This window comes from Capra hircus, chromosome 11, assembly GCF_001704415.2.
Source record: "Capra hircus breed San Clemente chromosome 11, ASM170441v1, whole genome shotgun sequence".
NCBI classification, from domain to species: Eukaryota; Metazoa; Chordata; class Mammalia; order Artiodactyla; family Bovidae; genus Capra; species Capra hircus.
Genome location: NC_030818.1, coordinates 72810988 through 72834936, shown reverse-complemented (window position 1 = coordinate 72834936; position 23949 = coordinate 72810988). Strand labels below are relative to the sequence as shown.

At 53.0% G+C, this 23949-nt stretch overlaps 2 protein-coding genes and 1 long non-coding RNA gene across 5 annotated transcripts in view; 2 read left to right on the top strand and 1 right to left on the bottom strand.

Moving 5' to 3' along the window:
• DRC1 (dynein regulatory complex subunit 1) overlaps positions 1-16912 on the top strand; it is a 45936-nt gene extending 29024 nt beyond the window's left edge. Inside the window, exons 9-18 of one of the 3 annotated variants that reach the window (XM_005686932.3) lie at positions 1724-1858; positions 2198-2430; positions 3139-3251; positions 4606-4695; positions 5333-5419; positions 7576-7724; positions 9039-9182; positions 9560-9662; positions 12155-12237; positions 16827-16912. In XM_005686932.3, coding sequence (XP_005686989.2) covers positions 1724-1858; positions 2198-2430; positions 3139-3251; positions 4606-4695; positions 5333-5419; positions 7576-7724; positions 9039-9182; positions 9560-9662; positions 12155-12211 — 1111 coding nt within the window. In that variant the 3' untranslated portion in view covers positions 12212-12237; positions 16827-16912. Of the gene's footprint in view, positions 1-1723; positions 1859-2197; positions 2431-3138; positions 3252-4605; positions 4696-5332; positions 5420-7575; positions 7725-9038; positions 9183-9559; positions 9663-12154; positions 12416-16826 lie in introns of those variants that run through there. The other 2 variants (XM_005686931.3, XM_005686933.3) reach the window with 2 other exon arrangements.
• OTOF (otoferlin) overlaps positions 12851-23949 on the bottom strand; it is a 90299-nt gene continuing 79200 nt past the window's right edge. Inside the window, exons 33-46 of the mRNA XM_018055534.1 lie at positions 23745-23811; positions 22930-23066; positions 22687-22821; positions 22162-22299; positions 21740-21867; positions 21453-21623; positions 20652-20812; positions 19834-19976; positions 19372-19460; positions 17650-17748; positions 17249-17490; positions 16791-16969; positions 16605-16705; positions 12851-13826 (exon numbers count right to left, since the gene is read on the bottom strand). Of these exons, the coding sequence (XP_017911023.1) occupies positions 13646-13826; positions 16605-16705; positions 16791-16969; positions 17249-17490; positions 17650-17748; positions 19372-19460; positions 19834-19976; positions 20652-20812; positions 21453-21623; positions 21740-21867; positions 22162-22299; positions 22687-22821; positions 22930-23066; positions 23745-23811 (1971 nt within the window). The 3' untranslated portion in view covers positions 12851-13645. The remainder of the gene's footprint in view (positions 13827-16604; positions 16706-16790; positions 16970-17248; positions 17491-17649; positions 17749-19371; positions 19461-19833; positions 19977-20651; positions 20813-21452; positions 21624-21739; positions 21868-22161; positions 22300-22686; positions 22822-22929; positions 23067-23744; positions 23812-23949) is intronic.
• LOC108637156 lies at positions 17292-18986 on the top strand. The gene is made up of 3 exons (XR_001918833.1): positions 17292-17384; positions 17634-17752; positions 18791-18986. It is a non-coding gene; the product is annotated as an uncharacterized LOC108637156 (long non-coding RNA).

Sequence of the window (23949 nt, the reverse complement as noted above, 5' to 3'; positions counted from 1 at the left end):
GTGAAAAGTGTTAGTTGCTCAGTTGTGTCTGACTCTTTGTGGTCCCATAGACTGTAGCCTGCCAGGCTCCTTTGTCCATGGAATTTCCCAGACAAGACTACTAGAGAGGGTTGCTGTTCCCTTCTCCAGGGGATCTTCCTGACCCATGGATTGAACTCAGATCTCCTGCATTGCAGGCAGATTTTTTTACCACTGAGGAGCTTTTCTAAACTAGTACCTCATCTAGATCTAGGCATTTGCATCACGGTTGTTAAATTAAGCTCCTTAAGTCTCTCTGATCTATGAGATTCCCCCCCACCCTTCCACCTGCCAACCTCCTTTTTACATGATGCTTATATACTTACTGTATCCTCTTCTCTTGAGGTATGTGTGTGAGAGTGTGGTGGGGGTGAAACCAAAAGTCTAGGTCAGTTATCTGGCAGAATGTCTCATTTTTTTAATGTGAAAATAGGAATGATCAGTGTTGGTGTATGGGGGACTTCTGATTTGTTGTTAAAGATTTTTTTAATGTGAACCATTTTTAAAGTCTTTATTGAGTTTGTTACAATATTGCTTGCATTTTAGTAAAAGGCGAAAGATTTATACGGTTTGAAGAGAAACCAGAGTATTTGCTTGCATTTTAGGTTTTTTGTTTCTTTTTTGGCCTGGAGGCATGTGGGATCTTCCCTTCCTGACCAGGGACTGAACCCACCTTCCCTGCTCTGGAAGGTCAAGTCTTAACCACTAGACTGCCAGGGAAGTCCCCAGGGATCTTCTGACAATTTCAGAATCATGCTTGAAAGGGAAAATTTAATTTTTAGAATTTTTAAACTGAAACTATGTCAGTCCTCAAACCTTCCTGTTCCTGTGTTAGTGGGGCTACTGTTCAGTAGCATGAAGTCTGAAGTCTGGTCTGGGTTCTGAAAGCCATGCCTGTGTTATTTCATGTGACAGATTTCCAGTTACAGAACTCCTGTTGGCAGTGAGCTGGGCATCGGTGGCCTGCCTGTGTTCGTCATGCTGTGGCCCTGTCTCTCCTAGTGCTGGAACCTTTGACCAACCCCTTCTCCTGCCAGCCAGGTTCCCCCGGTGCCCTGTGTGAAGCTCTTCCTAGCACTCTTCACACAGTTCTGAAATTAACGTTTGTCTTTGTCTCTGGGTGCACTGATGGTGCTGTGTACTCAGACATACCCTTGTATTCATCTTGGTATTCCAACATATCCTTGGCACAAAAGAGACCTTTCAAGTTTGATGAATGAATGAGTGAATGAATGAATGAGTTAGGGGGCTCGTTAATAGTGTCAGCTCGTTCAGGATGGGGCACTTGTATATCACGGGCTTGTGGTGCAGTATAAGTTTTTCCTTTCTGTTTTCCTTGTTTCAGAAGTTGAGGGAGGTTATTTCAATCTGTGAGTCAGCACTAGATGTGGCCCCTGACAAGTGCTGTGTGAGGACAATTCAGTCATACTCTTGAATAAGAGGCTACCTCTTGGTGGGTTTGAGGTTCTGGATAGTTTCAAATGCATTTAGTTCTGGATGATTCCATTACCGCCTATTGCTTTCCTTTCCTCGATCACAGTTGTAGCTGTGTTTGGGAAAATATTTGGGAGGGTTTCCTGCACCTTCCACAAGTCTGAGCCTAGGTTTTATAGAACTGAGTGGAGTAGATAGCAGATGGACGGAACATACATTGCAGCCTTAGTTCAGCGGAAGACTAACTTTTTTCCCCCCTTCTTCAACTCAGCCTGCATGATGTGCTTAACAATCTGAGATCGAAATATAACAAGCAGGTCAAGCAATTTCAGGAGGAGAACCAGTCCCTAACCTTAGACTACAAACGCCTTGTGTTGCAATTCAAGGAGCTTCAGAAAGCCATGAGGTATGTCAGGGACGTGGGTCCCAAGGCATGTGCCCTAGGAGGGGGATTGTGGGAGTTGAGCTGGTAGTGACAGTGATTCCATTAGTGTGTGGACTCACCTGCTTTGGGGAGCTGGGCCAGGGCACCAGAGGATCTTTTCTGCTGTCTCACCTGTCCCTTTACTTGCATGTCACCTGCCTTGTTCTCATAGGGGAGAATCACGGGCTCAGAGATGGGGCTGGGTCCAGGGTTTCCCCCAGCTCTGCCTCAATTCTTGCCCTCCTGCTAGCTGGGGGTGTCTATAGGGGACTGGTCCAGCCCTGGTGTCAGCTGACCACCATCAGTAACTCTCCCTCATAGGCATTTTGCTCTCATTGATGACAAGCAGTTTCGGGAGATTTGGCTGATGAATGAAGAGGAGGCGAAGGACCTGATAAACAGAGCCTTTGATGTAGACAGAATCATCAATACCCATCATCTAGGGCTCCCCTGGATGGCACCCAACTTCTGGTTCCTAAAGAACGTGGGCCCAATTTCTCAGCGGCAGCAGAAGTCCACCACACAGATCTTAGAGGAAGTCCTGATGGAAGCAGGTGACCGGAACAGAGTCAGAGCGTCTGCAGGCTGGAGTGGAGGGGCCTCTGAGAACATGTGTTCGCACCAGAAATCTGCTGTCTTGCACTTTTCAAAATCTTTTCATGTGTATTATCTCATTTTACCTTTTGAGCAAGTGGTAAAATCTGGGTAGTACCGTGATTTTTAGTACTGTTTTCAGACAAGGAATGTATAGCTTTGAACTTAACATTTGTAAATTTTAGTGAAGAAAAATTTTGGCTCTTGCCATCAGCTGCTCTTGCTGACGTTACTCTTCTGTGAAGCAGCTGCTTTCCCTACATTTTCATTGACTGTTTCTAAACTGCCGCAGGGTTGGAAACCATAGAGTGGATGTGTTAGATCGATCTCTAAAATAAGAATAAATAGGTTCACGGTTTCTCTCCCACTTCCTGGTCAAGGCTGGATTTTGAATATGACGTTTCCAGGTAGATAAAGTTGGGAGAGTGAGGCATTATAGGCTGGCCAGGAGCAGCAGAATTCTCCACATAGTCTCTTATTTCAACCCCAACCCTCCCTTTTTTTTTCCCCCCAACATAATAGGTTTTCATCAGCTAAAGTGACTTTAATGCCTTGAAGAGGCCTTTGAAGGTATACATTTTCTCAAGGAAAGCGGTTTGACTGTTCCTCACAGTGAACCAGGCAGAGGAATCACCTTCTCTTTCTGTCTCTTCTATGTCCCTTCACAGAAGAGGAGGGGGCAGACCAGGACAGCTCGGAATCAGAGTCTTACCTGGACCTGCCGAAGCAAGTTTCAGCAAGAACGACCCGCAAGATCTTGATGCTCCTGTGCGATGAGTCGGTGAGGCTGGGCGCCTGGCGGGAGGCTTTGCGACTTTCTGCCCTTGCTTCTCGAATGCCGCCTTGGATGACACTGGATGGGCCAGAGGTGGCCTGGAGGCTGCAGTGGACTGGTGCCGTTGGCACAGGATGGTGCCGTTGTGGGGGGACCCCTCCCCTCTGGGCTTCACGGGGTTGCAGAGAAGCTGTCATGCTCCCGAGCTGGCCTGGCTGGCCAAGGGGTCCTCCCTTTGTGGGTCAGCAAGGTGGGTTCATGCCATCAAGGGACCCCTGCTAATTCATTTTTTAAAAAAATGCTAAAATATGCTCATCTGCAAGCGAAAGGGTCCCAGTATTGTCCCCTTGCATCCATCTGACAGTAAGGTGGCCACAACCTATGGTGGCCTTTCTCTGGGAGCTGAGTTTGCAGTTACTCTGGGGGAATTAGGCCTTGGATGTCTTCACTCATGTTAGAAAACCCACTGGAATTGGTGTAATGATCTCGTTGGAGCTGGTTCAGCTAGAAGTCCGACTGTACCCAAAGAGAATTGCTGTTTACTTAGGTCTTCGTTTCTGAGATGGGAAAGAAGTGGTGTGAAGATTGGCAGGTGCCAGTCCACTTGGGACAGTTCTTGGGCACGAGGGGGATCTCCTGCCACTGAGGGCAGCTCCTGCTGAAGGAGGAAGTTGACCGACACTGTGCTCTGTCCGCTGGCTTGCTGCCTGCAGCCTCCTGTCCAAGCAGCCCTCCCCCCGGCGTTGCTCCCACTCCGGGGGTGCACCCAGTCTTCTCCCCTTTCAGCCCCAGTTGACAGATACTGGGTTCTGTTCTGGTGTCTCCATCTCTCTCCAGCCTTCCTCCCCTCCAGATCAGCACCTACTGCTGTGTGCTGGGGATGTCTGGGGACTCTTGTTCAGGCTCTCAATTGTGTCCAACTCTTTGCAACCCCACAGACTGCAGCATGCCAGGCTTCCCCGTCCTTCACCATCTCCCAGAGCTTGCTCAAACTCGTGTCCATTGAGTATGGGGCTAGCATTTGGGTGAAGTGACGTGGGTGGGAGGGAATGGGACAGGATCAGGTCTGGACTGTGGTGGGGAGCTCAGGTGTTCGCCCCTGCGGCCTGTGGGCGAGGTGAGTCAGCGCCTTCTGAGGACACCTCAGTCCATCATGAGGACCGGCTTCGTCCCTGAGAGGGACTCTTAGGCATCCCGGGAAGGCCTTCCTCTGGGGTGCCTGGCAGCTGCCCGACATTTCGGCCCTGGGGTTCTTCTGCTCTGCGGAGTCGTCCCTGGCTCGTTGCCCAGAGGGGGACGGGCTGCAGGACTTGTTCTGACCCCTGTCTCCTACTGGAGATATTGTCTCCCTTCTCCTCAGGGTTTCCTCATAGAGAGCAAGTTGCTGAGCCTACTCCTGCCCCTGGAGAGGAGCGAATGTTACCTGCTGAGACTGGACGCCGTCTTCTCGGTGAGTGCCCCCCAGGCTGAGTGGGTGCGGGGTTCCAGTGTAACACAGCCCCCTGGGTTTTCCAGCACTGCCTCAGCCCTCGAGTAGCTGCCGGGCTCCTGGGGCCTCCCCAGCTCACTGTCATATCCGTCCCTTTACCTACTCTCCATGCCAAGAATTGGCCTCAGAGTTGCATCGGTGACTCCCATCCCACCCCTTCCTCTGCCAGCCCCTCTCTCATTCATGGCCCAGCTCTCAGCCGTGGTTCTCCCCTTCACCCCTAAACTCAGAGGTGTGTTCAGCCCCCTTTAGCATGCTCCTGCCCACCAGGCCTGTATGGAGCTGTTCTGAGCATTGTTTCTCTCTTCTGATGTGCGTGTCCACACTCACTGTGCTTTTTGGTGTTGAAAGGCCTGTTCTCTGGGTCATGGTAGGGGCCAGGGAGGCTGAGGGGAGCCAGACCCTGCTCTTGGGAGCAGAGGGACTTCTTAATATGGTGGTTTTTTTTTTAACCGTTTCATCTATTTATTTATATCTGTATAGACTCATGATTTTTCATTGTTTAAAACACATTCTAATTCTTTCTCTTTTTTTGCCTTATTATTATTTTTTTTATTTTCAATATGGTATTTGAAGCAGTCATTCTATTTTTCCTCAGGCCCTTGGAATTGAAAATGAGGATGACTTGTATAAACTGGTTAACTTCTTCCTCAAATACCAAACTCATCATTCACCTTCCAGCCAGGTAAGGTGAAGTGTAATTAAAAAAAAAAAAAAAGAGAGAGGGCATTCAAAATTCTCCTGGAATCCCCCAGAGGGCACTGCCACCTTTGAATAATACGTGTGATTCGGAAAGATCCCCTGGAGAAGGAAATGGCAGCCTACTCCAGTATTCTTGCCTGGAGAATCCTGTGGACAGAGGAGCCTAGTGGGCTACAGAGCATGGGGTTGCAAAGAGTTGGACATGACTGAGAGACTAGCACTTTCACACTTGGGAGAAGTAGTGGGGATTTTGTATCAAAGCTGATTTTAGCACTTCCCTTGGCGTTGTTACTTTTTGTATTTGTAAAGGGAAGGCTAGCTAGCCATCAGATCCTGTTCTTACATTGAGGCCCAAGGGGTATTTTCCAGGACCTCCCTTCAAAGCCAGGCCTCAGCCGCATGAAACCTGGACTCACCAAGTTCTGAATATTTTGATTCATAACACTTTCTTGCAAAGCAAGGCCCATTTTTAATAACTATTTTGATTGTAATTGACTATTTTAAGGAAGCCATCATGTTACAAATTTGTAAAATTTTAATATTAATATAAAAATTAAAAACATGAATTAAAAAAGGTTCTTAGAATTTTTAGTATCACAGTGAGTAGGAGTATCCTGATGTGCTTCCAGAAAGAGTTGGCTGAGGGGACAAAACTGAGAAGCCATAAGAAGAAATAAGGGCAAACTGGCTGCGTCAAAAAAAAAAAGTTCTGTAGATCGAAAATCAATATAAGCAAAGTTAAGATATAGATGACAGGAGGGGGAAATATTTTTAATTCATATCACAGATAAGGGCTAATTTCAATATATAAAGAACTCTCATAAACCAATAAGAAAAACATCCACAACTCAGTGGAACAGAAAAGGGATATGAACAAACACCTTTTAGAAGAGACATAGAAATAATTTTAAAGCATATGAAAATATAATCAGGCTTTGTTATATTTAGAGAAATGAAAATTAAAAGTGCTCACATTCAATTTTCACTTGTCAGGTTGGCAAAAATCCATAAGTTGGATAACAGATAGTGATGGCTGAGGTTTGGGAAACAGGCACGCTCATAGTTTACTGGTGTGAGTGTAAATCGTTGAAGCCTCTGTGGCGGACAGCTTGGCAGGATCAACTGTAAAACTGTGTAGTATACTTTAGCTTGTGCTCCTCTTCTAAGATTTTATCCTATTGATGTACAGTTGAAATGATATGTTTATCATAGCTTATTCATCATAGCATTGTTTGAAATGACAGAAGATTGGAAATGATCCAGATTTCCATCATTAAAGAACTGATTAATATAGGCTGCATCTAGACAATGGAATACTATGCAGCTGTAAAAAAGAACAATGAAGTTCTTCAGGTATTTGTGGGAAAAGCGCTCTAAGGTTTGTTGGTATGTGAAACTCTACTATGTACATAGTAGAGTATCATTCATGTGAAAATGGGAAGGAAAAGTGAAAGTGTGTGTGCTTATATGGATATATATTTCTTTGGAAGGATATATAAGAAACTGATAATGTTGGTTTACTGGTGGGAAGTAAACTGAATGAACTGTACAGCGGGAGTAGAAGGACTTTTAAAAATTAAAAGATTAAAATTTAATTTGTACTATGAATCAAGAAGATATTTATGCCATAAAAGCTTTATACATATCAAAAAAAAAATGAACACCTGTGAACTGGATACCAAACTAGAACGTTATCACTGGTGTGTGTGTGTGTGTGTGTGTGTGTATATGTGTGTGTGTGTGTATATGTGTGTGTGTGTGTTTAATTTGATTTCACTGCCCAGCATGCATGATCTTAGTTCCCCAACTATGGATTGAACTCAGGCCCCTGCAGTGAAAGTGCTGTGTCCTAACCACTAGACCACCAGGGAATTCCCCCATTATCACTGTTATGAAGCTCCTTGTTTGCCTTTTCCTGGTCCCATCTTCCTTCTTCTCCATTCTTTTCCTTTATTTTCTCTTTCTTTGTGTGAATGTCTGCATCTTTCTTTTCCAAAACTTCTGTAACTTTCTGTAAACATTTTCTCCATTTTTCTTCTTTCTAGCTGTCTTCATACATTCATGCTTGCATGCCTCCAACCATAGTTTCCCTTGCATCTTTGTCCACACTGGTTCCTGGCATCTGTGTCCCCACTGCAGGAGCCACTGGATCTCAGAGCAGAGAAGGAGGGGAGCCTTGTGGATGGGAAGTCGCAGGAGAAGGAGCCCCCTCCTTCTCCCAAGCTCATCCACCCCAACGACGTTCTCAAGATTCTGGAGGCCTTTGTCATGGGTCTGAGGAAGCCCAGGTGGGCTGTGGTGCTGGAGGGCTTAGCTGAGAAGTGGGGGGCGGAGCTGGATGGGATGGGGGCCCAGCAGATACCAGGGATGGGAGAAGAGGCTGAGCCAGAACTTGGGGAAGTGAGTAGAAGGATATCCAGAAGGAGGGCGAGAGGAATCCATGGATATTACAATGAAAGAAATAGATACAGAAGAGATTTGCATGTTTTCATTCATCATTCATTTATTTAATGAACATCTGTTGGGGGCTACTGTGTATAGGCCCTGTGGGGAGAACACTTTGTGATCAGAACAGTGGTCAAAGCACATGGAGGTGTCAGGCTGCTCAGAGGGGAAGTGGTCACCTTCATCTGAGACATCAGAGAGGGTTTTAGGAGGAGATTGCAGCAGAACTAGGTTTTCCTTGGTGGACAGAGCTGGGGGAAGGGCATTTCAGGATGTCACAGTGCAGGGAAAGACCTGCTTCAAGAATCATGACAGAGTGGTATGACTGGAGTGTCAAGGGTCTGGGGAGTGGAACCGGCTTGGGTAGAGGAACCAGGCTGGATCTTGAGAGCCTTATCCAAATTCCCCAAGGTCTTGGTCTTTACCGCTTGGTGGATCAGAGCCAGAAAATGATCTTAAGCCATGAGGGAGCCAGGAGCAGACTTGCATTTTAGAAAGATGACTTTGGCGGCTGACTGATGTCTGATTCAGGGACCGTAGTGGGAAGGTTTGTCCAGGTGGGAGGGGACAGCTTGGATGAAGGCTATCCTGGGGGTGTGTGGAGCTGCTGCTAAGTCACTTCAGTCGTGTCCGACTCTGTGTGACCCCATAGATGGCAGCCCACCAGGCTCCCCTGTCCCTGGGATTCTCCAGGCAAGAACACTGGAGTGGGTTGCCATTTCCTTCTCCAATGCATGAAAGTGAAAAGTGAAAGTGAAGCCACTCAGTCATGTCCAACCCTCAGCGACCCCATGGACTGCAGCCTTCCAGGCTCCTCTGTCCATAGGATTTTCCAGGCAAGAGTACTGGAGTGTGGTGTGTGGAGAGAAGATAACAAATTTTAAGAGCTGCCTTTGCTGCATCCGTGGAAGAAATGGACATAATAGTGAGCTATAGAGCCAGTAGGGTAAACTGATTGAGAGGAAGGGAGTGGATGACACTCCTTCATAATGGTGACAACAGCACCGAGAATCAGGAACCTTGATGGATAAGCAGGTGTTGTTTCTGAGGCTCTTCCATGATCGGATGAAGGTGACAGAAAGTCTGTGAGGGGCACTGCTTGGGGGCCCTGGTGACACCAGGTTGAGGGGAATGATACCAGTGCTTTTGACCTTCAGGGACTTCTGGGTGCCAGTGAAGTTGCTGAAGGTTGTGCGAGACGACTCAAAGGACTCCGAGTACTGGGAGGCCCTGACCACGGTTATCCCTGCCACCACCCAGAACCTTTGGGATGCTCTGTATACAGCCTTGGAGAAATACCAGTGAGTGTGTATGCCATGACTCAGGAGGAGGAGGGCAGGTAGGGCAGGCCCAGGGCAGGCAGGCAGGAGAAGCACCCTGCTTGGAGCGGCCACCTTTGCTGCCTCCCTGTCCCAGGAACTCTTGGAGAGTAAAGCTGCTTTTGGCAACTCAGGTGGGGGGCCGTGTAGTGTTGGGGGATCGAACCCTCCGGCTTTGCCCTCCCTGTTTTGTTCCGGGTGGCCTGGCTTCTTCAGGGCCAGAGGGCAGCCCTGGTGGGTGAGGCTTCTGGGGTCCTCATTCACCTCCAACCAGAATAGAAGGGCAGAGATCCTGGCTCTGACTTGACTGAGAATGGAGGAGGATTCAATGGGCCTCTAACCAGTTTTTCTGCCCAAAGCCTTGTCCTGACCCAGAGGGCTGAGCTGCTGATAGAAAACGATTCTCTGGAGAGGCAGAATACAGAGCTGCAGCAGTTGCTGCAGCAGTATCTTGACACCAAGGTGGGTCCCGGGGCGGGGCAGGACACAGGGCACCGGGGGCGGGGAGGCAGGACACGGGGCACCAGGGGCGGGGAGGCAGGACACTGGGGTGCCGGGGGTGAGGCAGGACACTGGGGTGCCAGGGGGGGCATGATACTGGGGCGCTGGGGGGGCCAGTGCCGGGGTCCAGCCTCAGCAGAGTCCAGGGATACCTTCAGCATGGACGACATTGGTGAATGAATGAATGAATGAATGAATGACACGGGGTGACTAGGCTTCGGTGAGTGAGGCCTGAAACTTTATTTTCAAAAGGGACTTTTATACCTCGGCTTGTAATAGAGGGAAATGAAAGATGCAAGGTCATGCAGAATCAGCCCAAACACTCCAGCAGTTTTGCCCTTATCGAAACCAGGATTTTTTCTGCATACCTTTCCCTTAAACAATGTTGTGTACATTATCTTCTGGCGTTGGAGGCCTGTGAACATTTTATGGCCCTCTTTTGATAAAGGCTGCTCAACCAGAAAACTTATTTTCCCTTGAAATGTTTTTTTTTTCTTTATATTTCTAATCTATGTCAGCCTCAGAAAGTATTAAACAGAGTTACATTTCTCACGGAGCAAAGGTGCAGTGAGTTACAACAAAGAAAGAACCAGTTGGCTCAAAGGTCTGATGTGGTTAATTCCAAGGTTACTGCTTGTTTTTCTTAAATTCCAACTATGTTAACTAATGCACTCCCAGGTGCACAGTGGATAAGGGGTATGGGAACTTGGCAGCAAGCATTGGCTCAACAGTGAAATCCTACACTAGCACTACTCTAATAGTTTCTAACTCTTTGAAAGACTATATTTTTAGGCTTCCTGTGCCTCTCACAGTTGGGAGGCTGTGAATAATCATATGCGTAGCTAAAAGAGTCTGGATAAACCTGTCAGGCAAGCTAGAAAGCCATCAGAGGGGTTTGAATTGAAACACTCCTATCATGTCCAGGAGACTTATTAGCTAAAGCCCTAAGTTAACTTTTTCCAGAGAAAGGTGGTTGGGGACAGCCCCCTGTTAATGTCAGAAGAGTTGGTGAAAGACATAAAATAGTAAGACAGACAGATTCTGGTTTTGGGGTAGATGCTCAAGCAGGTCCAGGGGTCTCTTGAGTCCTGAAGCCTTGCTTCAGGGGTGGGATGGCCCAGGGAGTCCCTCGAGTCCTGAAGCCTTGCTTATCAAGTCTCCTTCACATGACCTTGTCATGGGTGGGATCTCCTGTGCTGGCTCCCAGCAGGGCAGGACACTGGGGCGTGCGGGGGGCGGGGGGGCAGGGCAGGACATGGGGCACTGGGGGGGCAAGACACGGGGCGCCAGGGGGGCAGGACACTGGGGTGCCAGGGTGGGGCAGGGCACTGGGGTGCCAGGGGCGTGGCAAGACATGGGGCACCAGGGGTGGGGGCAGCAGTGGGCCTGGCGGAGATGCTGGAGGAGGTGAGGCATCCCCTCCCCACCACCTCCAGAGGCGAGGGAGCTTTGAGATGTGGGCTGTCATAGTATCACTTTGACACCCATATAGTTTTTGGCACCAGATGCTTGCTGGGATGGCTCTGCCAGGCGGTGATCCACCCGGTGCTGGCCTCACAGCTTACAGAGCCCTTCCACAGGAATTTCCTTCTGTGGTCCTAACAGCTGGTCTGTGAGGTGGACAGGGCAGGAGTGATTCTCCCCTTTCACAAAAAGGAGGATCAAACCACAGAGCCTCTGTCACTTGCCCAGAGCTCGGGCTCTTCCTGCTCTGCCAGCCCTGGGGGTCTGGCTTGGGATGTGACTCCAGGAAAGGGGGCTCCAACCGAGGCAGATGTTCCCCCTGGCCCCCTACCCAGACCTGCTCCAGGGACAGCTGGGCTGACTTCCCCATGTCCTAGCGGGAGGTGGGATCTCACGGTCTGCTCCACTGGGAAGAGCCCATTGGCAGCACAGCTGCTGGCTCTGCTCTGCTCCTGTGGCGCTTCCTTCACGTGGCGCTTAAGGGTGTAACACTGGGCTGGGTGTACCTCCTGAGTCATCAACTGAGGCCAGCCACATGCCAGGCCCTGGGGATGTGTGGCCTGTGGGGGTCTCAGGCCCCTGGCCACACCTGAGCAGGGCATGTGATGAGCCTGGGGGTAATAATGGCCTCTTGGCCCAAGACAGGATTCAGTCATTTGGGAACCATAGGGGGGCCACCCTTCCTTTGATGCTACAGTGGACAAAAGGCTGGGGAAGAGCATGGAAGAACGAGGCTAGATGGGCAGGTGAAGTGGGGAAGTTAGGGTTCTAGAAAATGGATCAGAGGGGAATGTTAAGAGCATTACCAGAGGCTGGTGTGCTGGAGCAGAAGTCAGGCAGGGAGCCCAGGACTCGGCTTCTGAGGAAGGCAAGGTGTGTGCAGGCTGGCCCAGGAGACTTTGGGGAAGAAGTACACCTTGAGATTTGGAGGCCTTGTTGGGAGGTGGACCCTGACGGAAGGGTAATGACCATTACTCTCTCTTTTCCAGATAAACTCTGAACTGCAAGTTCCTCCGACTCAGGTGTTCCGGGTCCCCACAAAATAGAGCCAGACCTCGAAAAGCCTGTCTCGGTAGGGCCGACACTGGTATCGCTGTTGGTGTGGGAGGCAGCACCCCCCAGGGGCTTCCCCAGGCCCACTCCCTGCGTTTTTCAGACCTGTTGTTGCCAGGCCTGTTGAAATAAGTTGCTGAGAGGAGTTACCTGGATTCCGCAGTCCTGATTAAAGTCTTAAAAAAGTTGTGTCTGAATCGCTTTAAAGAGCAATCCCCACCTGACATCTCTGTGTCATGAGGGGACTTTGTCCCCAGCCTCAGACTGGTTTGAGAACAGGCGCGCAGCTGCAGGCTGAGACTGTGGCTCAGGGCTCCCTTCTTGCTTCTGGGAACAGGTGGTACCTGGGAGCTTTGGGCCATTTCAGAGTCTGTGCCTTCAGACTGTCACTAAGAGTGCGTTAATAAGCTTTTGGGGCCCCTGGGTCCACCAGGCTGTGCCCCTGGGCTGTGGTGTGACATTCCTCCTGGGGCAGCCTAGGCAGGCAGCCCTGTACCTGAGGCCCACCTTGAACCCTGGGTCACAAGGCACCCCCACTCCAAAGCGGCCCAGCCTGTGCTGAGCTTGCCAGCCGACCCTGTGCACCCCTCCTCCACAGTTCCCCCCACCTGACCCACTGCAGACTTGTCAGCTCAGGGTTGGATTTCTTTTATTAAGAGAAAAATCACCACTTAAGAGAGGAAAAACAGCCAAGAGAAACTCAGCTCACACAGGCGGTGGGGGCAGGAGGTGGGCAGCCCTTCAAGTGCAAACTCCAGGCAGCCCCCCAGTATTGAAAGGGCAAGCCCAGCGGGGGCTAGGCAGGTGGGTGGGGTACGGGGTTCACTGCAGGCGTGCTGGCTTGCAAGGGCTAGTCTGGGCAAAGAAAGCATTGGGAGGCCATCAGAACCTGCAGGCTGGGCGGGGACTGGGCTTGTGCACCCAGACTGCGGCTGCCTGGAGAGAGTGGAGTGGCCCGAGGAAGCAGCCACCTGGCAGGATTCCTGGAAGGGATCTTGGATCACTTCTGCAAGGTCAAGATGGCAGCTGATTATGTCTGGGGAGGGTGAGGGTGATGCTGCTTGCTCATTGATTCTTTTTAAAGCCCTGGGAACAGCCCATGACATGATTTGATTCTCAGTTAATTTCACTAAAGCTTTAGTGCTCTGCTGGAAGGCCTGGGGAGGATTTCGGGTGGCTTCCTCTGGCAGGGGGGGCAGGCTCTCCCCTTTTCCCACACTCCCTACCCTGCAGGTAGGGACAGGACGGGCAGGACTGGGTCAGCAGTAGGCTTGGGGTGGGGTGGACAGGCAGGGTGGGTGGGGGGGTTGTTGCATTACCGGCCCAGCCAGCAGAAGGAAGGCCCCTGGGACTGGAGGCCTCTGTGCCAGAGGCGGGGCAAATGTGCAGGCCCAGGAGGGGAGCTGTAGGGAGAGCTCCCAGGGCCTTCACGCCCCCAAAAGCTTCTTGACCATGTAACCGGGGAGGCTGTAGAGGAAGAGCGCCAGCATGAGCAGTCCCAGCAGCGCCAACACGATCTTGATGATGAGCCACTTGTACCGCGTGCAGATGAGGTACTTGATGGACTTGAGGGGGTTAAGGAACCAGACAAAGGCAGTGTCGGGCCGGCTGGGGAGGGAGAGCCTTGGTCAGGGGAGTAGCACCTCCAAGACACCCCGTCCCTGCAGCCCTTCTAGACCCCAAGAGGGCCCCCTTCACGGTCCCAGTCCCCAGAGTACTGAGTGCTGGAGGCAGGGTTTGAGCCCATCCCAGCTCCAGCTGTGCTCTTGGAGAAGACTCTTGAGAGTCTCTTGAACAGCTAGGAGATCCAACCAGTCCATCCTAAGGAAAATCAGTCCTGCATATTCATTGGAAGGACTGATGCTGAAGCTGAGACTCCATACTTTGGCCACCTGATATGAAGAACTGACTCCTTGGAAAAGACCCTGGTGCTGGGAAAGATTGAAGGAGGGAGGAGAAGGGGACGACAGAGGATGAGGTGGTTGGATGGCATCACTGATTCAATGGATATAAGTTTGAGTAAACTCCGGGAGTTGGTGATGGACAGGGAGGACTGGTGTGCTGCAGTCCGTGGGATGACAAAGAGTCGGACACGACTGAGCGACCGAACTGAACTGAACTTAGCTCCAGCAAATGCGGCCTGCATTCCCTTTCTCTTTGCAGAGAACCACAGTTGTCCCAGCTCCTCCCGAAGCCTAGACGGCATTTTTGGCAGCTGGGCAACTACCCCTCGACCCAACACTTGCAGTGAGGGCAGGTCAGTGCTGGAGGAGGCTGTTGCAGGGCTGCAGGCAGTTCTGGTTATTACAATAGGAAGATCCCCTACTGAGCTGTTCATTGTGGATGGTCTAGCACTTGCTGTGTGTTCACAGTGAGGTTTGTGTTTCCAACCTGTTCCCCCTTTAGGTTTCTGTCCCCACCAAGCCCTGCCAGGGGTCTGAGGATCCCCAGGGTGGGGTAAACGCTACTCTCACCCCTGACCTGCCCACCATCAGGGATGGATCACTACTCTACCTTCATCAGGGCCACCCAGCCAAAAAAGGGCTTGTTGAGCTTATATTCTGTTGGCTGTGTGACAAGAACAATAGATTCTATAAAATGTCCAGATAGAAAATCACAGTACTAAACAGGCTTCTTCAAACTCTTCCTGCTCCTAATGGACGTAGACCGCACCCTCCAGAGCCAATCAGTGCAGGCAGGGCTGCAGGCCGGAGGTTGTGGGCAAGGGCACCCGGTTTCCAGTCCCAGTGGTGACAGGCAAGTGAGGCATGTCTTAGAGCCTCGGATTCCTCACTTGTACCATGGGGTTAATAGAAGATCCCACCTCTGGGGTTGGTGAAAGGGTGATGTGAGAAAGCGCATGAAAAGTTCTGGCACCGAGCCGAGCTCCCCATAGGCTGGTTGCCAAGGTGAGTGAATGCTGTGGAGCTACTCACTGCCATGCAGGGCAGGAAAGGGCTCGGGGTGGGAGGAGGATGCTGGCAGAATCTCTGCAGGGCTGGATGGCTGATCTCAGTCAAAGCCTTTCCCCTTTCCTGTCCATAACTCAGCTGCTTTCTGCCAATGGAACTGGGTTTGATTCTGACCAGGATGTCGCTGGGAGAAGAGGTGGTATTGTGCAAAAGACACTGGATGGGCCATTTGAAAACCAAGGCTGAGTCCTAGCTCTACCCTGATTTGCTAGGCGGTGACCTTGGACAAGTTCCTTTTCCTCTCTGGCCTCATATGTAAACATGCAAGACAGTCATTTGCAGTTCTGAGTCTAGGATACCACTTGAAAGCTTAAAAGTTGATGTCTGCATTGTCCTTATGTGTGCACTCGTGTGTGTGTGTGTGTGTGTGTGTGTCTGTGTGTGAGGGTGTGCCACATGCTGGCCAGCTCACAGCCCTAGGTCCAGGAGGAAGGGAGGGCATGAGACCCAGGAGGCTTTGGGCTCAGACCCCAAGGATCTTCTTGACCAGGTAGCCAGGCATGGAGTAGAGGAAAAGGGCAAGGAGGAGAAGCAGCCAGTGATGCATGTATCACACGAAGTAGTGGGCAGACTTGAGAGGGTTCAAGAACCAGAGGAAGCTTGTATCGGGCTGGTTAGAGCAGCGACAAGGAGCAGAAGGAGCACCGAGGAAGGACACGGAGGATGAGGGCCAGGGTGTGGTGAGGGCCCGTGGCCAAGATGAAGGTGACTCTCAGCTGCGTACACAGTTCCAGGTGCTCCCCTCCCCCAGCCATCAAGGCTGCCTGGCGCCCCAAAGCCCACCACTGCAGCTGTTTGCCTTTGTCAAATCTGTGTGCTTAGTCACTCAGTCATGTCCGACTCTTTGCGACCCTAAAGGCTGTAGCCTGCCAGGCCCCTCTGTCCGTGGGGATTCTCCAGGCAAGAATACTGGAGTGGATTGCCACTCCCTCCTCCAGAGGATCTTCCCAACCCAGGGATCGAACCTAGGTCTCCCGCATTGTGGGGAGATACTTTACCATCTGAGCCACCAGGGAAGCCCAAGAGCACTGAAGTGGGTAGCCTATCCCTTGTCTAGGGGAACTTCCCAACCCAGGAATTGAACCAGAGTCTTCTGCATTGCAGGCAGATTCCTTACCAGTTGAGCTACCCGGGAAGCCCCTGTCAAAAAGTAGGAAGAGCATTCAACTCAGCTCAACAGGGCCTTCCCTGTACTATAGCCCATGTTCTGGCCTCAGAGGGAGGAGGTGGACCCTGAGGGTAAGGGGAGGAGGGAGGAGGCTCTCCTGCAATGAGGCTGTGGCCCAGGAAGGGTCAGAGAGGGCAGAGGTGCCCACAGAGTGGTGGCAAGAAGACCAGAGGTTCTGGCACCTCCTTCCTGTCCCTGTGCCCCCAGGGACCAATGTGGCAGGGGACTGGCATGCAGGGCACTCACTTGGGTTTCTCTAGGGGATCAGGTTCGTTGCGGGCCAGGCCCACGGGATTCTTTTCCGCCTCCTCGGCAGTGAGTAGATGCAACTCTGCTTCCACTTTGCCCTGCAGAGAGGAACAGAATGGTGCCGGCGCCAGGGAAATGTGCCAGGCCCTCCCCTGCCCCCTGCCCAGCAGTGGTGAGGCCCACCGTGAGCTCAAACTCATCGTTCTCGTTGCGGGCTAGGAGGGGCCACCAGCCTTTGACGCGCTTCTGCTTGAAGATGGAAACCAGAGGCACATCCACCTCCCCCGTGGCCATCTCCATGGTGCACTGCTTGGCTGTTTTTGCGCCCCGAGGGAAGCGATTCAGGTCCAGCTCGATGGCCCCTGTGACAACCTGAGAGTCAGCTCCTACATTGGGTCCGATTGACACTGGGTCCCCCACCTGGGCTGGGCTCACCCTGCCCCTGCCGCCCCTCCCCCGCCTCCACTGGAGCATCACCTGCTCCAGACCCGCAACCACAGCTGGGGGGGGGGGTCTCTCCACCCACAGCACCACCCCCCTGTCCCCTCCCTACTCTCCTGCCTTCCAGGAAGGTGGGCTTACCCAGTTCAGCCCCCCTCCCACCCAGGGGACCTCTCGCTGCTCTGGTCCCAGCCCCGCACCCAGGAAGTCATCAGCAGAGAAGTGGTCGGCGTCCCAGATCTGCAGGGTGAGCCGTGCGGGGATCTTGTATTCGGTCTCGTCCCAGGAGAACATGGACTCCTTCTTGGAGATGACAATCTTCTCCTCGGCAGCCAGGTAGTCGAAGGGGAACAGGTAGCGCCAGTTGAAGTTGCCCTCGCCCGTGAGGGAGTGGTAGTGGACGTCTGTGTCCTGCTTGTCCTCCTGCTGGCCCTTCAGCCACCTGTGGGGCATCACCTGTGGCCCTTCAGCCACCTCCCCAGAGGCCTCTCTCCACCCACAGCACCCCCCTCCTCGCCGTCCTCTCCCTCCTCTCCTGCCTTCCGGGAAGGTGGGCTTACCCGGCTCGGCCCCCTTCCCATGCAGGGGACCTCTCACCCACCCCCGCACGAAAATGTCGCTGGACTTCTCCCCAGTGAAGAAGTCGTCATCTTCCAAGACCACCTCATCCGTGTTCCACACGATGACCCGCAGCTCGTACCTGGGTGGGTTAGGGGCCGATTAGTGGTGTGGGGGTGGGGGTTACCAGGCTGGGGTTGGAGATGAGGTGACCGGGACAAGTCCTGGGGACTTGGGATGGGCATGGGACCTGGGCCAGGCTGGGGCTGAGAGAGCCGATGTGGGGAGAAGCTGAGGGGTTGGGGAAACGTGGGGGGGCCCAGGGTCAGAGGAGAAGGTCACCCAAGTCAGCATGGCTGTTGAGAGAAAAGCCAGACCGGGCGGGGTGGGTGGGAGAGCCAGTTGGGCTAGAACGCCAGGACCCAGGGCACAGTCCTCCTGGATGAGGTGGGCGGGTAGGGAGCTGACTCGGGTCTCAGGGAGGCTGCCCAGGGAGGGGCAGGGGCTGGCTGCTTGGGGTGTGGCTGAAGCAAGGCTTGGAGAGTCAGGAACCCCTCCTCCCCAGAGGCCTGAAGCTCCATCCCAACGCTAATAGAAATATACATTTATGCCCAGCAGCTGGCAGTGGATCACCCTGGAATCTGATTTCCTTTACATCCTTTCCCCCAAAGGGGATTTTCCTCTTGAAGTATAATTGTCATGATAAATGAGTTAGTTCCATTTCTACCTTTAGGAGTGAGGTTGAGTCAGCCTCTAAAAATTGACTGCAATGGATCATGCTGGACTTAACGGCCCTGGACTGCAAGTCCTGCAGACACAGCGGGTTGGGGTGTCCCCTGGTGGCGAGCCATGGAACAGCACACTCAGGGTCCCACCTGGAGCCTGTGCCAGGCAGAATTAGTTGGTTTTGTTTAGTAGCTAAGTCATATCCGACTCTTTTGCAACCTCGTGAACTGTAGCCCACCAGGCTCCTCTATCCATAGGATTTTCCAGGCAAGAATACTGGAGTGGGTAGCTATTTCCTTCTCCAGGGGATCTTCCCGACCCAGGGATTGAACCCGCATCTCCTGCGTTGGCAGGGGAATTCTTTATCACTAAGCCACCTGGGAAGGCCCACCAGGCAGAATGGGCTATATGATTGGTGGGGTCCAGTGTGAAATGGAAATGTGGGGCTCTGATTGCAGGCACCAAGTCCAGTGCTGGCAGTCGCTTGGTCTGGCCACTTTACAGATGGGAAAACTGAGGACCATGGAGGGAAAAGTGACCTGGCCAGTGTCAACTAACAGAGACAGATGGCTTGGCTCATGATCCAGCGTTCTGGCTACTCTCCCACCCTCCTGCACATCCCATCAGTTTTAAATAAAACTTGGCAGAGCTGAATGACAGCTTTGAGTGGGAAGCACTTTTATCAGGGGAGCAGAGCAGCTCTCAGGGGTTCTGAGTCTTGTGAATGTGTGTGGGGGAACCCAGGGAGGATGCTGCCTGCATGCATGGGCCTGTGGAGGAATGGGTCTGTGAGGACAGGGCCTTTGTGGAGGGTGTCGTTGTGAACCCATGGCCCTTGCTGGCCACACAGTGGGGATGAGACCCCTTACCTCAGCAAGGGGACCTCCCCAGGGCAGGCCCCACAGCCCTCTTCGTGGGGTGCTCTGTTCCCCCAACAAAGCCACGTGGGACTGACTAAGGTGACCTGGGCCTGGAGGCTCCTACAGAAAGGATGCGTTGGGGAGCAGGGAGGGAAGGGCGCTGGCCCTGAGCAGCTCACTTCTTGGGCTTCCGAGGGGAGATGTCCAGAGGCGTCCCGGGGGCCGGCATGTCCATGGGAAACATGTCCACCCACAGCTCCAGGCGGCCCTGAGGAAGGGGGTGTGGCACGTCTCATGACTCCTTCCTCTACCCAGCAAGGCCAGCTCTCCTCTCCCTCCCAACATTTGTTCTGGCGGGACTCATCAGTTTTCATTCTTGGATGCCAGCAATCCCTATGACGTCACCCACAGCCAATTGTAGCTTCTGAGGGAGATTAGCCTAGGTTTCCACCAGAGGTGATGTGATTCTCACTCACAGCCCAGACACGAGCCCCGGTAGTTACGGTGAAGGGCATGGTGTGTGTGTGCATGGGGCGCCCGACACTCCGGGGGAAGCGGCGAATAGCATGGGGATCTCTTTTTATGGACTCAGGTTGGGACTGACCCCAAATACTGAAGAACGCCAGACTCAGGCCAGTCACCTGTTCGATGCCCGGCTTGTCGGGGTTGAGCAGCGGCCGTGTCTCCACGTGTTCGGGCACCAGGCGGCAGCCCACGCGGGGGATGTCCTCCCAGTGTCTCAGGGCCAGCAGTGCCACATGCTCTTCCGTGGGCTTCCTCTGCCCTGTGGGTGCCAGAGGTCAGCTCATATGTGGGCTCAGCAGAACAAGAGACTTGTGCTGGGCCAGGGGCTCAAGGGCATACAGAGGCCCCTTCTCCGGTCTACTGATGGAGAAACTGAGGCTCAGAGGGAGATGCAACAGCCCAAGCTCTCAGGTGCCTCGTGGGCCCAGAGGGGTCTGTGTCCTTGGGTTTTCCCTGCTTGGGGGGAAACTGACCCGAGAATCCCACTGGGCTGCAAGGTCAGGGAAGAGAAGAACCTATGTCCTGTCTAGCACCTTGAAGGTGGGTGGCACAAGCTTCCAGCAGAGACATTTGCTGGTTCTCCATGAAGGGCCACAAGGGCAAAAGGGTGGGGAGAGCCACACCAACCTGGGTCTACACTGCTGTCACTCTGCCTTGTAAAAGCTGAGTGACCTTGGGCAAATCACTGAAACCCTTTGGGTCTCTCTTTCCTCATCTGTAGAATGAGGAAGAACCTTCCTACCCCACAGGGAGGCTGACAGGAAAAGAAAGGGGACAAGTGGGCAAATGTAGTGTGGGATGGGGAGGAAGGGCAGAGGCTGAGCGGACAGGAGGGGACACTGCGGTGATGAGCAGAGGGGTGGTCCCGCCACAAGGATGTGTGGGTCCTTCCATGGCCTCTTGACACCCCATGGCTGCATGCAGCATCCCTTACCATTCTCGTCCTCCATCTCGGAGGGCCCTGTGAAGACGCGGTTGGACACCTTCACTCTCCCAGGGGGCCCGAAGTGGGGGCCGTCCACTTTGCCCTCCTTGCAGAGGCGGGTCAGGATCTGGCTGGGCTTCATAGGGTCCCGCCAGATATTGTAGCCATGTCTGTGGGAGGAGACGCATGGCCTGGGTGAAGCTTGAGGTGTGGCTGGGCCATCCCCAGGTAGTAAGTGGCCCTGGCCAGCTTCCTTAGGTTGGCTGTGCCCAATGTGAGCAAGTGAGCCCTGCCCCATGCTCCAGGATCAGCTGAGACATGAGGGCTGCTGGTGGCTGATCCCTTCTGCCCTGGGCTTGGGCCCCACGTGCTCCCTGCTCCCCAAGGACGAGCATCCAGTCTCCCCCAGTGCAGCCGCACCATCCCCCCAACTGTGTCCACTCCTCTGGAACTTCAAAGACTCCCTGAGGAAACTGACAATCAGAGAGGGTAAGGGGCTGGCCCAGGGTCACACAGCCTGGCAGTGGCACCTGCTGGCCAGTTCTCCAGTGGACTCTTCCTAGCGCACTCCTGCCTCCTCCCAGCCCACTTCTCTCTCCCTCTGTTTCCTCTGTCCTGGAATTCCCTGGCTCTCTCCTTGTCTTGGAACCTGCAGTCCTGGCCCCTGAAGGCTGAGCCCAGAGCCTGTGGGGATGGAGGCCTGGCTGGGACAGAACCATACGTCCACCTCCCCAAATCCCATGGTTTGCATCTTGATTTTGAAGTCACGGTGCAGTAGGCAGCCCCCCTGCCCCACCCCGCCCCACGCACACAGAGTAGGTCTGGGCGATGCCACAGGTGGCGCGGTGCTTGCTGTAGAAGCGGTTTTCCAGGTCGATCTTGGTTTCCCCAATGAGGTCATCGGTGCCTACCAGATCCCAGTCGTACACGGCCACCGTCAGCATGGATTCCATGGGGAAGCAGGCTTCGATGTCAAAGGACCTGGTGCGGCGGGGTTGGGAGAAGGGTTGAGGGTCAAGGGGGGTAGGGTGGGGCAGGAGGGGGTCTGGGCTGGGGAAGTCTGGGCAGGGTGGAGGTGGGGCACCAGGAGGCCTTACTTCCCAAAGACGGGGTTAAGCTGCTTGGAGATGTAGTTCTCCTTGTCACGGATGTCAGTCTTGCCTAGCCGGATGGCAATGTAGGGGTCAGCTTTGCCATTGATGTCTGCGGGGTGCAGGTCCGTGGCCTGGAGTGGGGGGGGCGCTCCTGAGCAGGGTGCCTGCACCCTCATCTTCCCCCACCCCGCGATGGTCCCATGATAATGAAGGGCAGGAGCGCCGGGCCAGAGGGCTGCTGTGTGACCCCGGGTGAGTCCCTGACCAACTCTGGGCCTTGGCTTCCGCCTCTATAAAGGATGGCACAAGGCCAGCTGCCCTCCCTGGTGTCTCCCAGTTGGGGGCTATCAGTTTAAGGCTGCTTCAGCCCCTCTTGGGCAGGAGGACTGGAAGCCTGGGGAGAGAGGCTGCGAGGGGGCTCTTACTCGGACCACGTAGACCCGGACGAGCACGTTGATGGGGTCATTGCTGGGGATGCCCTGGAACATGCCATAGGTGGGGTCGTAGCCGGCTTCCCGGGACACATCCTCTGGGAGTGGCACTTTGTACACGCAGAGGGAGCCCTGGGGTGCAGCAAGCGTGGGTCAGGTCCCATGGGCACAGGCAGGGGTGGCATTTAAAATAGCCCAGAGCACTGAGGATCTGCATCCTACTGCAGGGGTTTGGGGCCATAACCTTTTAGTTGCTGGGTCACAGAAAGTCAGGGGTTTTGGAGGAAGTGGCCAGAGTGGGGGCAATTTTGCAGGGGGTCAGGTAAGGGAGTGGGTTCAGGGCAGATGCCCCTTATCACTCAGCATGCAAGTATTCTCATAGTTTTCCTACTGGGGCAGCTGACAGTTCCCCTTGGCTGTCAGCCCCAGGCTTGGGGTGGGGAGGAGAGCTGGTGGGGAGGCTCAGGACTCAGGGCCTGGGTCTTAGGGGCTGGGCCCCGCTCACACTCGCCGCCTGACCTTGAACCGGCCCACGATGCGCTCCTCCTCGGTCCCACCATCCTCGTCGTCCCCCGTCTTGCCCCGAAGCAGGTTGAACGTGTGCAGCCAGTCCTCGAAGTTGTTGAACTCTGACTCCAGCTCCTTGGGGTACACCTGAGCCAAGCCAGGCCATCAGGGGAGGGGAGGCAGGCCTACAGGCCTCTGTCTTGACCTGGGCATGACGCCCCCACACCCTGGTGGGGTCTGCTCCCAGACCCTTACCTTGAGCTCATCAATCTTGGGTTTCCTCTTCTCAGGGGCCTCCGACCCCTGGCCAGGGCCTAGGCTCTGGGTTCTTTTCTTCTTCTCCTCCTTTGCAGCCCTTGCCTTCTCCTTGCCCTTCATCGGCCCCTTCAGGCCTGGCCGGAAACAGACAAGGAGGCAGAAATGATCTGAGCAGGAAAGCCAGGGCTGGAGACCTACCTCATCACTTCACTAATTTAACTTAGCAGATCTCTAATGAGAGGACTGTTCTATATTAGCATTTTCCAAACAGCATTCAGTGAAACACTAAGTGTAGGTGTTCTTGGAATGCTTTAAGAGAAAGGATATATATAATGTATATGCATGATATAATAATTATATATATAATAAGTCAGGGAAATATTTTATTCTGTCTTCCTTTTAGAGATTTATTATACTAGCATTTGTATATTAAAGGCACTGAGAAGTCCTGCACCAAGGGATCTGTTTAACCAGTCTGGCCTCAGAACCTTCTTTTCCCTTTAGAAAACCCATTTGTAGTGTTCCATGGAAAAGGTCTGGAAGACACAGAATGGGATGAGTTCTGAGGTCCCTTGCAGCTCTGATGTTCGAAGGCTCTAAATGTCTGTCCATCACTGTGGTTGCTCAACTGGTCAGAGTAAAAGCCAGTCTACGTAAGGGCCTCAGGGATGCCTGAGGATATCTGCCGTAGGCTGCTGCGGCTGTGAGGACCCACGGGAAGGGGAAAGAGAAGCAGCTGGTGTGATGAGCGGAGGAGCCACTCATATAATGGGCTGGGAGACGAAAGCAGAGTTCCAGGGCTCCAGGCTCACCTTCAGTGTTGTCCATCTCCTCCTTCTCCTCCAAGTCAATTCCTGAGATTTCTTGTTGTCGAATTTGCTGCCAAAAAATGAGGTGAGAAGAAGGGAAGGTAGGTTTCCTAGGGTGGGGCTTGTTGACTCCACACTGTGGTCTCAGACCAGTCTTAAATTTTTAGAAGCAGAAACTCTTTCCCACTGGGTTTCAAACCTATCATAT